At 40.9% G+C, this 14,695-nt stretch overlaps 2 protein-coding genes across 2 annotated transcripts; both read right to left on the bottom strand.

The window, feature by feature from the left end:
- Positions 1–1,581: 1,581 nt before the first annotated feature.
- Positions 1,582–7,330, bottom strand: timm17a (translocase of inner mitochondrial membrane 17 homolog A (yeast)). The gene is made up of 6 exons (XM_076740646.1): positions 7,284–7,330; positions 6,175–6,274; positions 5,060–5,123; positions 4,248–4,376; positions 2,639–2,749; positions 1,582–2,490 (listed from the first exon to the last, which is right to left on the bottom strand). Exons 1-6 carry the CDS (start codon positions 7,307–7,309, stop codon positions 2,414–2,416), a joined length of 507 nt encoding a protein of 168 aa, XP_076596761.1. The 5' UTR covers positions 7,310–7,330; the 3' UTR covers positions 1,582–2,413.
- A 1,743-nt stretch (positions 7,331–9,073) lies between these two features.
- lmod1b (leiomodin 1b (smooth muscle)) lies at positions 9,074–13,762 on the bottom strand. The gene is made up of 3 exons (XM_076740619.1): positions 13,153–13,762; positions 10,302–12,041; positions 9,074–10,222 (listed from the first exon to the last, which is right to left on the bottom strand). The coding sequence occupies exons 1-3, from the start codon at positions 13,438–13,440 to the stop codon at positions 10,196–10,198; spliced, it is 2,055 nt and encodes a 684-aa protein (XP_076596734.1). The 5' UTR covers positions 13,441–13,762; the 3' UTR covers positions 9,074–10,195.
- Between the last annotated feature and the right edge of the window lie 933 nt (positions 13,763–14,695).

Here is a 14,695-nt window from a genome sequence, read left to right as displayed (position 1 = left end):
TTGTTTTTATTCATTGTTCTTGATGCTTTTTTAAATCAGCTGCATATTTCTCGCAGGATTTGTACTCAAGCTTTACACATTGTTGAGGGACGAGCTTCTCTCTGGTTGCGACATGTGCCAGGGAGAACCAAAATGCAAAAATTACTAAAGGAAAAAGTCTGAGGTGATATTACTGATCATCATATATGGCTCTAAATATCCAATATTAGAAACTCCATGTGTGAGAGATGTTTCAAGTCTGTTTGTGCAGGTCGAAATCAAATCTCAAGTCCTCGAGGGAAAGTCCAAAATAAGTCATAAGCGACTTTCTAGTCCATCAGACATATCATTTGATCATTTTCCCTCAAAAGATCTTAATTTTGTTTTCGGCCTTATAACAGCTACGAAGAAGAAGCTTTCTCAATTTGCAGCTTCTAAAATGTGAATAATTGCTGTTTGTTAGTCTTCTGAAAGGGGGATTAGTGTTAATTGGACAATAGTAGCAATATAAATATGTCAGATTGGGGTTTAGGGAAATTGCTGGTGCAGTTAAATCTTTTGGGACAAGTTTTAAGTCTTGAGTCTGAGTCACGCAACAAATCTTTATCAGCAACGTTCAAGTCAATTTCAGGTCTTCACATACTGTAAGATCTTTGAATACTGACCATGAAGATGACAAACCTTTTGAACGTTTTCCTTTCAGTGCTGTCAAGTGTTGATACCTGAGGTCCTTTCAGTGTATGGATCTCTTTACAACAAGTCTGTCAGTTCAACATTGTAAAAATGCCTAAAATGAACTTGTTTCTATTTGCTGGTCCTTTAAATCGTCTCTGACAGCAGACTGAACATTTTGGGGGTGTTGGCTGGACAAATAAAGCACTTTAAATATGACGTGATGAAACTGTCACATGGGAAATTGTAATATGTTCTTTTACAGATCAAACTTGACTAAGTAAGAAATGAATCAATACCGTCTCTTACTGGTTAGTTGCAGTCCTATAAATCAAATATCCAAAGTGTGTGTCAAATGCAATGTCCTCTGGCTGTCTTAAACTATTAATTCTTCTGGATTTTTTTCAAACTCAGGACTTCAAAGACTTTCCTCCCAAGTCTCAAATTTGTAGGAAATTAAGGAAGTTTCTTTGATTTTTATGCTCAGCTTAGACCTGTCCCGTGCAGCTCTGCCATTAACGATCCCTGACCCCACATATCAAGCTGGTGACGTCAAAGTTGCATCAAGGTCCCTTTCCCATCGCCTTGTTCATCCAGTGTCCTTCACCTGTGACTGCAGAGCAGGCTTCAAACAGACAGCAGTGACACAAACATATAAGAATGTGAGAGGAAAGTGCTCCCTTATGAGGCCTTTGTAAACACATCCTACAGTTTTAGTCAGGCTTAAAAGAGCAACGCTGGCCTGGATATGTTTGTGAGGACTACCCTCTAGTGGGGAATGAGCAATCCTGCCCAGCCAGCATGGATTATGGGTAACGAGAGTTAAAGTACACTTTACATGAACCCATTCTCACTCGTCATCTACGTTTTTCACAACCAAGACCAGAAGCAATGGCATAAATGTATTCATAAGACTAGAAGAGACACACATTACAACTTATTTCTTTATTGTACCATAGTACAATCTGTCATACAGATTTAACACAGTATGCATCAATCCCTTGCTAAAGTTTCTCCATTCATTTGTACTGCCTATGCCACCCTTGGTCATTAGCTGTCTTTTCCACACCTTTGTGTTGAATGTAAAAGCACTGTCACATAAAATAGAACAATCTGGTACAACTCTTTACAATCTAAAATAAATAAATCACTTTAAAAGAAACTAGTATAGGAATAGATGTTTGCCTTCATAACTGAATCAAATAAAAAAAGGCCAGCCAAATGTCAGTGGCCAGCCCAAGCAGATGACATATTTAAGGCAAATAAAGACTAACATAAGCGAATACACGTGGAAAGCCTTTACTGTATATACATGTTTAGCATACTTATATATAATTAATGATGTTCCATGTGTGACGTGTTTTAGCTAAATTCAACACTATCCAGAGCTTGTTGGTGTTGACCCCTCACTTGTTGGGCTACATGCAGAACATACTGTATGTGAACAACAGAAAAACCCACCTCATTCACACAAACACCCCAACATCAAACAACAAATCCCATGAAATGTCTGTATTTAACCTACGTCAGGTGAAACAGATGCACATGACAAGGCTGAGAATGGCAGAAAGGCAGATCTGTACATGGCTCTGGAAAGAAGGAAAATGAAGATGTGTGTTGCCTTTGACTTCTCTTTGACAGTCCATTAAAGTTGAGCGCAGTTGCTATTGTTTGACGTGTGGTATGATGCATCTCCATTTCTTCTTATAACTTCAGCAAGGAATTCAAAAAAGGCCTAGTGGATAACAAGTGGGGAGTCCTCTCACTGATATTGTCTGTAGTCTCCAAAGGAAGGGGAGGGCATTGCAGCAGGGGCAGGTTCCTCTGCAAACTGGGGTCCTGAAGAGAGAAAACAGGGTGTGATAACAGCTGCTGGTGTAAATGAGGCAGATTTCTAACATGAAATCATCAAATCTCAGTCTATATCCTTTACATGTCCATCATTCACTGAATGACACAAACGTCCAGTATCAGAAGTGTTACTCACCAGTTGGGAACTGTGAAGAGGCAAACCTAGTCAGCAGGATTCCAGCGCCCTCTATCAATGCCAGCAGGATGCCTCCCATGGCTGCAGAGCCTACCATGGCTACTGGTCCATCTGTGGAGGAACAGGGATTGTTCATATGTTACATGCACACAGAACATTAGTCGCCACATGTCACATACAAAGTAGATTAAACAGGGAACTTGAGCTTGTCTTGTTAAAAGGTCGCGACTGTTCAATTTTCATCACTTTGTTTTTAAATATATGAAAAATGTCCACGTTGTTTATGAACTCAACATAACAAGGCCGTGCACACCCCCTAAGGTCATGCCACTTATTCTGCTCAAATAAACCTCTGTTCAGGTTCAAGTTAGGTGGAATCCTGCTGGGTATTACACAAGGTGACCAAAGTTCATGGTCCAAATAAGTCCACCAAAGTAAGGTGCAAGTTTTCCCACCCCAGTAGGTGAAACAAAATGAACAAGGACACTGAAATGATGTCAATCAAGCCAGCTCTGTGCACGCCCAGCTAGTCCTGAGAAGAAGTTTAGTGAAGTGAAAAAGTGAAAACACTTGTGTGGGTGGACACAAGTGTGTGGGATTTAATTATAGCTTTTGTATGAACTCACATGCTGCACTGTCACAACACATGAGAGCTCCACTTCCTCTAATTGAATTGAGTGAATCTGCTTGTTTCCACTTTAAATACTGCAACCAACCACATCTAGTTGTGACACCTTTACTAGAATGAAGATTTTCAGGTGGAATCTCATGTGCATTTAACAATGACATCACACAGCTTTAGGTGTTGACTACAAGTATACACATATTTTTTTTTTACAACTAATATTTTCATCCTCTTTTTAAAAAGAAAAAAACATTCTGTCCACATGACAAGTCTCCATCAACAATGCGTCAAATACCAGAGAACATTCTGAGACCAATGTGCAGTGACCTTATTTTCCTTTAGCAGCAGTTACTTAAAAACACAAACATTATGTTATTGAACAACTTTCTGGTACCCAGCCTATCAGTGCTAACCAAGTATAAACTAACCAGTAGTCTGCCATTGTTGGTTTCAGCAGCATGATCACTTCACAAAACAACAACGGGCATGAGAAAACTGAAGCCATGAAACAACTGCTTCCCAAATGCCCCTTTTTTACACGAACACACAGAGGCACAGAAAATCTGCACTTAAGAAGGCGTTTTGAGAAAATCTCCATCTTAGAGAGCTAAAACACTGTGTGTGAACAAAGGAACCACAGAGGAAATGTTCTGCTAAATATCTGTATGTGTCATCAAGGTTTTAGTTTTCATAATTAAAATCTGAACTGCTTGAAACACATCTCTGTGCACAGTAGACATGGGGAAATCTTATTTTCACAGTTTTGGGCATCAATAATATATTAGTCACCAGCTTTATTGGTGTTCGATGGGGTCACATATCTGGACAGTTTTGACAAGTCACAGTGATGAGCTCTGTTACTTTGACAGCGCAGTAGGCTTAATTATGAACTCTGTGTTCAGTGCAGAAACATCACTGTTTGCCTTTTGCATGAGGCATGTTTGTGTTGAGTGTTAACTGCCAGCTTCTTCTAAGCTTACTCACTTCTTGCAGCAAGGATCGCTCCTGTCATGGCCCCACTTGTAATTGAGTTCCAGGGATCTTCCTTCCCTCGTACTTTTACTAAACCACAGTCAATCATAGAGAAGAGGCCTCCCCATACTGCGAAGCTTCCTGCAACCCAAGAAAAGACTCCACTTCAGTACAACAAGAAACAGTTAAGACACTTGTTGGGCTATTTTGCAGGCACTGTTCAGTTTTGCTTGACCCAAAATATATTTCTTTTGCATCAAATACTCAACAACTGTAGGCTTGAACAGCAGCTTTATTTGTTGTTTCCTCCTAAATTAAGAACAGTCAACTTGGGTTCATGTCTATTATTACAATTATGATTGATTTCCAATGTTAAGGATGTTCTGCTCCAGATCATAGTCCTTCGACATTTGGATAAATATGCCCTGATATCAATCCTAAGTATCAGCTCAGGATATCAAAACGACCAAACAGGTTATGTCTGAGCTTCAAGAAGGACAACAAGGCAGTATATTTAGCCAATTTTTATGAAATGGCATGCGCTTAGTGAGAGACAGTGGAGGAGTCGATTATACTGCAGCAGTGACTGATCATATTTCTATGGATGTTTCAGTACTTAAGTCCTGTCATGATTAGATTATCAAAATTGGAACTGTAAACATAATAAGTAACACAAGTAACATGAGACCAAACTGAGCACAACCCCTGTTGTTTGCAAATGAAAAAATCGTAACCTATCCAGTTTAGAGAGCGTAAATATTTGATACTAAAGATAAAGCATCACTGGAAGGCAGACAGCATTTAAATTCAGCAAGTACTCTTACCTCCAAGCTGTGGGGCTCTGGTCTTGATGGCAGTCAAACTCCCTTTCATTCTGTGGCTCATCCCCTACAAGACACAGACAGATCAATAACAGATCAATGCCTTGTCAGCTACTGATATGATGACATCACAGTGCCAAAATTCTAGATAATGACAATTTAAGACATGGAAAAATGAAGTTCCCTCGTAGTGTCCCTAAAATAACTAAGAGAACCACATTAAAGGTTTTGAAAAGTGAGCTATACAGGAAAAACTACGCATTTTAAAGATGAACTGTGTATTCGAATTACATGTGTGTCAAATGGCAATTTTTCTGTTAAAGACGAACTCAGACTACAGTAACATATCATGTATGTGCTGGTGCACCATGCAGTACACCATACACCACAGTAAGCATGAACAGTATTGAAATCACCGGTGGAGGCCATTTGTGCTTAGGCTTGTAAATATATTATTCAAAATATTACTATATACCATAAACTATTCCCTAAATTGTAGACACATTCAATTCAATTCAATATTCCTTTAATCCTATGTGGGGTACAAATTTTAAGAAAAAAAAAGGGTTAGAAGCTCCTTGTCCTGCAAAAAGCATTTCATACTTGTAAAAAAACCCCCAGCATTTTACTTTAATGTCATGTCAGTCTTTTCTTATGTTTAAACATTAAGCCCAACAGTTTTGTTTTGTTTTTAACATTGTTCCTCTTTTTGGAGGGGATGTATTGAGCATTTCCATCCATTATGTGTTACCAGTACTAAACCTAACAGTTTATGTTTTACCATATTTTCCAGTGGCATGCTGAAAGGCAGAAAGTGCCAACAGTTAGGTTGGCAAAAGACAAATGACAAGAGGTCATTAATTATTTAAGGAACTATTTAAATTATGTAAATGTTATCATACAATTAAGAAACTGATAAAGCAAAACTGTGACATTTCTTCAGAGTTGACTGTGCTATTAATCATCTAACAATAACAAGACATGGTAAAGTACATGCTACAAACAGGTGTCAAACCACTCTGATGTTGCAGTTTGATTTATATAAGGAGGTCATAATTGTTGTATTTGACTAAAGCAATACAGTCAGAGACCGTGTTAAAATACATGACTGAACTTACAGAGGGTGCATTTCTGAAACCTTTTACTGCCTGGAAAATTCCTCCTCCAATAGCTCCCATGGTGAAGGCTCCCCCACAGTCATCCACAATCCTCCAGGGGCTAAAACCATAAAACAGTCATTAACAAATACCATTGTGATACAAAGTGGAAAGAATGAAATTGTATTTAGATGTATCAGTATCATGACCTCTGACTGCAGGGTCAGTATTTGCAGAGTATAGATTAGAAACCAAAGGTGACTGTAGAGGAACAAGTGTTCCCTTATTATGAATATGGAGAAAACACCAGAGAAAACATACTCAACAATTGAAAAAGTAAATGGTGAACTATTTTAATTTAATTCATCTTAAAAGGTCCTTGTGACAGCAAATCTGTCAGCTAAATAGACGCAGCACATTCTAAATTCTTCAATTCTTCAGACCACTTCAAGTTCCTCTTATTGCCTGGTTATTACACCATGTGCCATCTGGTCTGGTAATAGCTAAACCTGATTCACGACAGTCGTAATGTTACCGCATGATAGCTGACCATGGATATATGCATGTCACCATATGCATGTTTATAGTGTCGCCTACATCGACACTATAAACTTCAGTTATAGTTTCCCCATAAGTCACGAGGTACCCTGTTCCAGCTGTTGTGCAGTTCTCAGGTAGCCACCAAACAGATGTTAGCACACCGGTGGCTAACTCAGCTATCTTACTAATATGCTAAAGCAAACCTCCTTAACTGAGCTAATTTCTACTGTACAGCTGAAATTACCACGACGGTGCTTGACATTCAGTTTAAATCATATGTCACCAAGTACAAACTGAGTGACTGGAGGCTATGAAAGAAATGTAATGACATGTGGGTGAGTAAACCGACAAGGTCACTAACAACGTGATGGTCTAATGCTAGCACAGACTGCCAATACAGCTCTATGTAAAGTTAGCATTTCTGCTAACGCTAGGTAACCGGCGGGATTTGAGATTTTTCGGGTTATGCCACATGTTGTACCATAAAACAATTATACATACTAGACGTGGTAGTTAGGGTTAATAGAGGCATAGAGAGTACTTAACAAAATACAGGTTAAAAATCTATTAAATTTAGTGGTAAGACTCACCATGGTTCTCTGGCATATTCCTCCATTTTGTTCTTCTGCTGTTCCCTCTGACGTAACTCTTATCGACAACGTGACGTACACGCAAGGTGAAACCGTAAAGGAGCATTTCGTGTATTTTTTAAGGACAAATAGTTTCGCGTTAGGGAATAAGATTTATATTGTTGGCACATGTTATTACCTAGAGGGAACGTCAAGTTGCTATAACGTGAAACGGATCTACCATCATTGTGTGCAACAGAAATACTTTGTTCTGTTATCCTGAGGTTCATAGCGTTTAAAAAACAACATTTTTGGCACTTCAGGGACTCCGTACTCGCCAAAGTGGTTTATTTACACATGTCTGACAGTTAAATAACAAACAGTATGCTCAGTATTGAAGCGTTATGTCAAAGGAAACACGCGGCGATACAGTTAAATAAGTAATTGCATGGCGAACAAGCACGTTTCCGAAGCAGAATTTTAAAAAAAATGCTTTACACGTGCAGAAAAAAGAAGGGTACGTAAAACACACGATATATTACACAGAAAGCTTTATTTTTAGTGAAATTATTCACAGATGATGTTTTGTCCATTAGTTTGGCAGACAGGTCTAAATACTACAGTACCCATGAGCCTCTGCTGCTGTTGGGCATGGCCATGTTTTCATGTACACAAACCTCTGACTTTGGCTTTCTGTCAAAGAATCAAATATTTTCTGACATATTTCTTCGTCTTTCGTGCTGAAGATTTAAGGAGTTGCTGAGCCATCTGTGAGTCACATAAAATTGTCTATGGAAAAAATGAATGGGACTTCTAGATCCAGGGGTGCCTGAAATAGGTCTTCCCACTGTGTAACTTTGTTTGATAGTATGATTAATCGTACCTTTGTGTGAGAAAAGCACAATATCAGCTGCAGTAGGTCTGGGCCCCCCTAATAGGTTAACTCATCCATGCTAAAGAGAGGAAGGAAGCTCCACGTACAGTTTATGTGAAGACCAGAGTACACAGTGTACCTGATGTTAACATCACACCAGGATGTGCTAGAATGAGCTACTTTCTGCATACAAATGATGAATACAAGTTCTCCTTAGATCCCATTTGTTGGCACTGAACAACCCTTAATCTCAACATTTTCATTCTTTCCTCCATCTGAGATCAGTGCTGTTGGTCAGGGGAGCAGCTACAGCCGGGAGACAGACCGCTGGCCTGCAGCCCATTATTAGGAACGGGAAAGGAATGAATCGCAAAGCAAGCTTTCATTGAGAAATGCCCAAATATAGGCATTTCACGGATGCAGAGGCTGAGGCAGGGAGATGGAGACATAAACTGGCCTACAGTTGCTGCTCTCCTCTGAACACTCAGGACGATGGGGAATAAATGCGAGACAGTTCCTACTGTTTCCCTACAGCTGGAAACATGTGAAGAGTAAAAGAAGTCTTATGTTCTTCTGGTTGCAGAAGCACAGACATGTAAATGAGTGTACAGTGAAGGAGATGTTCTTCATAGTAAGTTAAGTGACTGTGTTGTCAGGATTGACACACAGTACTGCAGCAGTGCAAAGTCTTTTTGATATAGTTAGAGATATTATTTACACCTGCCAGTTGGTGCTTGGATAATGATAAATATCTATTTTTTGCACTTTCATATAGACTGAAACCAACTGTAATGAGTGACAGCTCCACAGATATTTATATATACATACCTTGATTTATCATCCTGAAAATGTTGCAAAAGTAAGTCATATTTCACTTTACATATACTGTACATATTGTCATTAATGGTAACAGCCAGGCATAACATTACACTTGTGACTTGTCATTGCAAACATACCAGAATCTTTTATTGGAGACATACAGGCTCTGTAAGAAAGGCATGTGTAATCAGATATGACAGACAATCCTTCATTGCACAGCACATATATGAGTGCCACTCTGACGTTTGTTCATCACATTAAATTCCTTTAGAAACGACATTCACTCCAAAGTATGACCTCAATCCACAGGAGGGTTGATATATAAGCCAGTAATGGTTTTCCAAATCTCCCAAAGGTTAAGAAATGTCGATGTATTACAAGTTATGTAAGGTATTCAAAAACCAAGGCTAGAATGATTCTGTACAAAATATAACATCAGATACTGAAGGGCAGACATTTGCACTTCCTGATAAGAAGGCATTACGTAATTATTTCCATGCTAAAACTCCTTCATCACACACCACGATTCCACTGGGCTGCTTTCCAATCCATTAAACCCTGCCTGAGATGTCTTGAGATTTGGCAAGGAGACACACAATCAAAGACCACCTTGACCTTTTTATTTCTTACCCAGATTTTCTTAAGTCAGGCCGCCATGTTTGTTAATTCCCTGATATTTCCGCCATTTCAGAATTCCCAGTTTGAACAGATTTATAACTTACAAGTATAAGCTGGATTCCCACAAAGTCCACAAATAAATAAATGGTCAAATTCATGTCCACTATATGACTGACAAACTTTTGTATATTAGGATTTTATAAAGAGTTACTTGAATCTCTTATTAAAGCTCATCGCACACTCCCACCACGCTCACATTCAGATGCATACACAAGCCAACATGTTATATGATTGGCTTCATATTATCTAGTGCAAATAACCAGCAAAGCGTCAATATGAACTGAAGCCAAACAACCACAACACTCATGGCACCCTCTGAGGGCCCTGCATCACTCATTCTCCACAGAGTCCTTTTGGTCCAGTGCTTGAGGGGAGAACTCATAGTGAGGGCTAGTCATCCAACCGGTGGGCATCTCGTGTTTCACTTTCTCCATCCGTCCCACAGCACAGCTCTTCAACCGCATCCCAGGGGGGAATGTAGAGTTTATCTCCTTGAAAACCTGCGGTGAGATGTCTGTTCTCCCTCTCGCTTTGTTTTCACTTTATATTCCAATAGGAAATGTTACTGCAACCACTTTGGCACCGGCACCTATGGGGAAAAATCAAAGGTAAGCATGTGAGAAAGTATTGTGGTCAAGCTAACCGATCCATAAACCTGTCTTACGCACCTTCTTGAGTTGTTTAATGTCGCTTCCTCTGATCGAGGCGAGCAGTTGGTCCCTTGAGTTCTTACTCCCACCTGGGCTTTTCCCATCCAGCTTCCTCTGCGACACCGGGGTCAGAGAGTTCCTCAGGGAGTCTACATCCAGCATAGGAGGCGGCGGAGGTGGAGGTCCACCCCCAGGAGGAGGTGGAGGTGGAGGTGGAGCTGGCCCTCCAGCTCCTCTTTTAGGTGTCAGCTTTGGCGATGCCATTGGTGAAGGCATGGGAGAAGGTTTGGGGGACGCTTTGGGTGAGTTTCTCAGAGATCCTCCACCAACCATCTTGGGGACCTCCAGAGGCCCCTTCTTCTCCCCGTTGGCCTGGGCCTGCTTCTGCTCCTGTAGGCGCTTCTGCCTCTGTCGGTCCATGTTGCGACTCAGTATGTTTGTCGTGGTCATCCTGGGTCCGGCTAACTCAAAGTGGTAGCCCAGTTTGAGCAGGGTGGTGTTTTCTTTCAGGATCTTGGTCATCTCCATCTCGGTCTTCCCACCACAGATGTGACGCTGGTTTTGAAAGCGGAGCTCAGTCAGTGTGGAGTTGTGCTGCAGCGCCTGGATAAGAGACAGGATGCCTTTGCCAGTGAGGTGGTTGGAGTCCAGGTTGATGCTGGTGATAGTCTTATTTTTGCGTAGCATGCCTGCGATGGCATAAGCCACGTGGTCGTCGGCGCGGCAGTTAGCCAAAGCAAACTTCTTGACGTGGGTGTTGTTGTGCAAAGCCTCTGCAAACTCGATGAGCGTTTTCGTCTTGATGACCTCTGAGTTGTTGACATTGAGCTCAGCGAGGGAGGGGTCGTTGCTCCGAACCTGCTCCATCAGCTCATCAAACATGCTGGAGTCTTCGTCCTCCTCCTCTTCTGCTTTCGCCTTGCTGTTCGGGGTGTTTTTGGCCACGCAGTTGCCAAGTTTCTCTGTTTCCTCAGCTTTTTTACCTTTTCCTTTACTATCCTCATTTTCCCTTTTCTCTGTGCTAATCTTCTTCTCTTTCTCTTTCACGTGGTCGCTGTGGTTAACCAGCTCTTCTCTATCTGTTCTTTTTTCTGCCTTGTCATGTTTCACCTCTCCCCTCTCAGACAGTTGTCGCTCAAGTTTGGCATCAGGCTTGTTTTTATCTTCAGCTTTTTTGTCTTCTGTTTTAGGCCTCTTCTCCTCAGATTTACCCTCTGGAGCCTGGCTCTCTTGTGTCTTGTTCTGCTTCTCCAACATTTTAGAGACAAGTCCTTGTGTCCTGAAACTCTCGGATCTCCTCTCCTTTTCCTTGCCCGCATCCTTTTCATGTTTTTCCCGCAGCTTTGAGATAATGTCTTTGGTTTTGCTGTCATCTTTCCTCCTGCAGTCTTCTTTCCTCTCCTTCTCTCTGCCATCATCCTTTTTTTCTTGTAACTTAGAGATCATATCCTTTGTTTTGCTACCTGCGCTCTCTCTGTTTTCCCTTCTGTCTCTTACCTTATTGTCCTCATGTTTCTCTTTGGTCTCATCTTTCACGTCACTCTCTTTGCTCTCCAGCCTCCTGTATCTACCCGAAAGCCGACTTGGTTCCTCTTTCAAACTTTCAGAACCTCTGCTGTTCCTGTCGTCCACCTTTGTATCTTTTTCACCTGAGACACTAGCTTGTTTTCGTAGCACTTTCGCATCATCATTCCCCTCCTGGCTCAGGCCCATCTTCCTCAGATACTCCTGTTTCCGGCTCTCCTTCTTTGACTCACCCTGCAGGAGGAGGAAAATGATGAGCACAATGTGGAAAATATTAAGTGTAAGCAAGTAACACTGTTAAATATATGCCAATACCAGACAAACAATTACAGATTTAATTAACCTTCCTTCAAAGGATGTAGTGTCCTAAACCAAAATAAATCTCAGCTGATACAGAACGAGGATCTGATTTTGCAGAATTTAAAGACATCTTAAAAGTTGCTATACAGTGCAGATATACAGCATGCAAAGCGTGACATGTACAGTACAACACCTCACCAAGCAAATACTGTGCTCTTTAACTGCTAAACAGCTCCTCGTCCATCTGCTCACTATAAACACACACACACACACTGTCCCCGACATAATACGGCATGTGTGTTTACAGTCAGCAAAGGGACAAGGAACCATTTTCTATGGTGGAGGGATACATTTGCACCAAGTAGCTTGCAAAGTGTTTGATTTGTGAGTCTCCGTCTGTGTTGCTCTGTGAGGCTGTGGCCCTGGCAGATGTAGCCTTAAAAGGCAGTGAGCGTAGGAGCAATCAACCAAGGAATTCCATCAGGCCGGGATTAAGAAGCTCCGCAGGGCCGCCGCTCCATCCACTGAAGTGCCTCTCCTTTAAACACACAAACTGCAAGAAATCTGGCTCCCTGACACTCGACCAAGGTGGGCTGAAAAATCTCTTATAGCAAGTCAGAGGAATACAAGAAATCGTTTGGTGTGTTTCTCCTCTTGTGAGACGATGATTAAGAATGTGAAATGGATGTAAGCAATCCTCAGAGGGGAAAACAATGTTTTTCCTGGCACAGGAGCCAGCTCTACACTATTTATGAGCTGATGGACTCAGGGTGCATGAGGTCCAGTTGGTGGTTTGCTTCAAGCACATGAAAGCTATCATTAGAATACCTCTGGGACAGTGGATGTTACATAATGTTGAAATCTATCGGTCATAATTGCAAACATAGTTGATTTTATAAACTCTTCTAAAGTCATTCATCTGCAGGTCATTTTTATAAAAACTTCTCAAATACAAACATACATACAAGAGAGTGATGGGTCTTAAACAAAGAGCCCGATCATACTTAAACATACCAGGTAAGGAATGAAGTAAGCATTCACAAACCTCAAATGACTGTTCCCTCTGACTGAGCCTCCCTTTAGGATCACTCTCCCGCCTGCTGTCGGGTTTAGAGTCCCGGACGTTGTTGCTCGTAGGTGGCTGCGCTGGCTGGCTCTCCCCTTGGACAATGATCTTCCCATCCTCTGGGTTGAGGTCTGGCACTTTCATCATGTCCTTCTCCAGCTCCTCCATCTCCTCGGGGGAGAGGGTGGACAGCAGGTTGTCCAGGTCGGGGTCCTCGCTGACCTGACGGCCCGTACGGGTCAGGCCTCTCACCTTTCTCCTGGACATGGTTGCCTAAATAATCTGGGGTAAAGCCTACGCCCCTGGAGAAGAGCAGAGAAATTTGGTTTCTTTGGAGGTGCTGATGGTGTTAGTTCAGTTAATCCTTTTATTCAAAATCTGATTATTCTGTAATTTCTCTCCTAAGGTGAGAAGTGGAGTATTCCCATAGGCCAAAGCTGGTGTCCTGCTGTCCCGTCGCGTCCCGCTCACCAAAAAGCCACCAGAGGCATCAATCCTGATGCAAAGAGGCTGGACTCACAGTCTTGCAGTGAGGGGTACCAGTGATGAACTACAAGAGCCTCACATCATCAAAGTGGACTGTGAGGCTGGGACATTCTTCGAAATCCTGTGAAAGTGCATGTCCATATTTAGTTCAGGCTACACACTCCTTTAAAGGCAATGGGAAGGGCTGAAGTTTACAGAGATGTCAGAGCAGAGTTACACAGACTTCCTATTACACAATTCATGTTTATAGTGAGACCCAATTTTTTTCTTTGTTTAGTAATGACTAATTTTAACAGTTGAGAATTTCACATTCAATTTTCTGCCACTAGTGTTTCTTTTAGGAGCTTTTCTTATTTCCCAGCTTTTTTTTCTTCTAATTAATACATTTCAAACAGTTTGAGAAAAAACAATACAAGTTAAAAATATAGTTCTACCGGGAGCTTAATATAACAACACCAGGCCAATGATTCACATAGATTCACATGGTCAATAAACAAGTGCAGAGAAATGTAGGGTGGGATACTCCTGAGGCTGTGACAAAGGCTGGTGCACAGTAAAGAATAATATCCTGCTGTTTATTACACCAACGGCACTAAAATTCCTGGACCTGGTAGGTTTTAAGTCATGCACTAAGTTTAAAGCAAATAACACCTTGTATTTATTCAAAAATTGCTTAAAATGAGAGAAAGTCAGTATGATTTGGGAAGAATATTCTGTTAAAGGGACCAAAGTATCATAAACAAAATAAATAAATGACATACAATTAAAAAAATGTAAATAAAAAATAAATCTAAGGGCTACAAATTCAAAGATTAAAAATTTATACATGTATGTATTAAAATGCTAAATGTATATTGTGTCGGTGGTCTGTGTAATTTGTGAGTACAAAAAACATAAAATGTTCTTATGTCACAGTTATAAGGAATACTATATAATAACAGTGACAAATAATGATTTGTTGATAACAGTCAGTGTGTTTAGGGGCACAAATACCTTTTGCATTGCTGCTGCTTGTGACGACAGTGAAATGAACACA

Source organism: Chaetodon auriga, chromosome 2 (assembly GCF_051107435.1).
Source record: "Chaetodon auriga isolate fChaAug3 chromosome 2, fChaAug3.hap1, whole genome shotgun sequence".
NCBI lineage: Eukaryota > Metazoa > Chordata > Actinopteri > Chaetodontiformes > Chaetodontidae > Chaetodon > Chaetodon auriga.
This window is presented reverse-complemented; position numbering and strand designations above follow the sequence as displayed.

Coding starts and splice junctions, on each gene's coding strand:
- timm17a (XM_076740646.1), bottom strand. CDS start 7,309: ATGGAGGAATATGCCAGAGAACCATG. Junction 5,124..6,174: donor GTTTCAGAAATGCACCCTCT/GTAAGTTCAGTC, acceptor TGTGTCTTGTAG/GGGATGAGCCACAGAATGAA. Junction 4,377..5,059: donor CAGAGCCCCACAGCTTGGAG/GTAAGAGTACTT, acceptor CTTGGGTTGCAG/GAAGCTTCGCAGTATGGGGA.
- lmod1b (XM_076740619.1), bottom strand. CDS start 13,440: ATGTCCAGGAGAAAGGTGAGAGGCCTGACCCGTACGGGCCGTCAGGTC. Junction 12,042..13,152: donor AGAGGGAACAGTCATTTGAG/GTTTGTGAATGC, acceptor CTCCTCCTGCAG/GGTGAGTCAAAGAAGGAGAG. Junction 10,223..10,301: donor ACATTAAACAACTCAAGAAG/GTGCGTAAGACA, acceptor TTTTCCCCATAG/GTGCCGGTGCCAAAGTGGTT.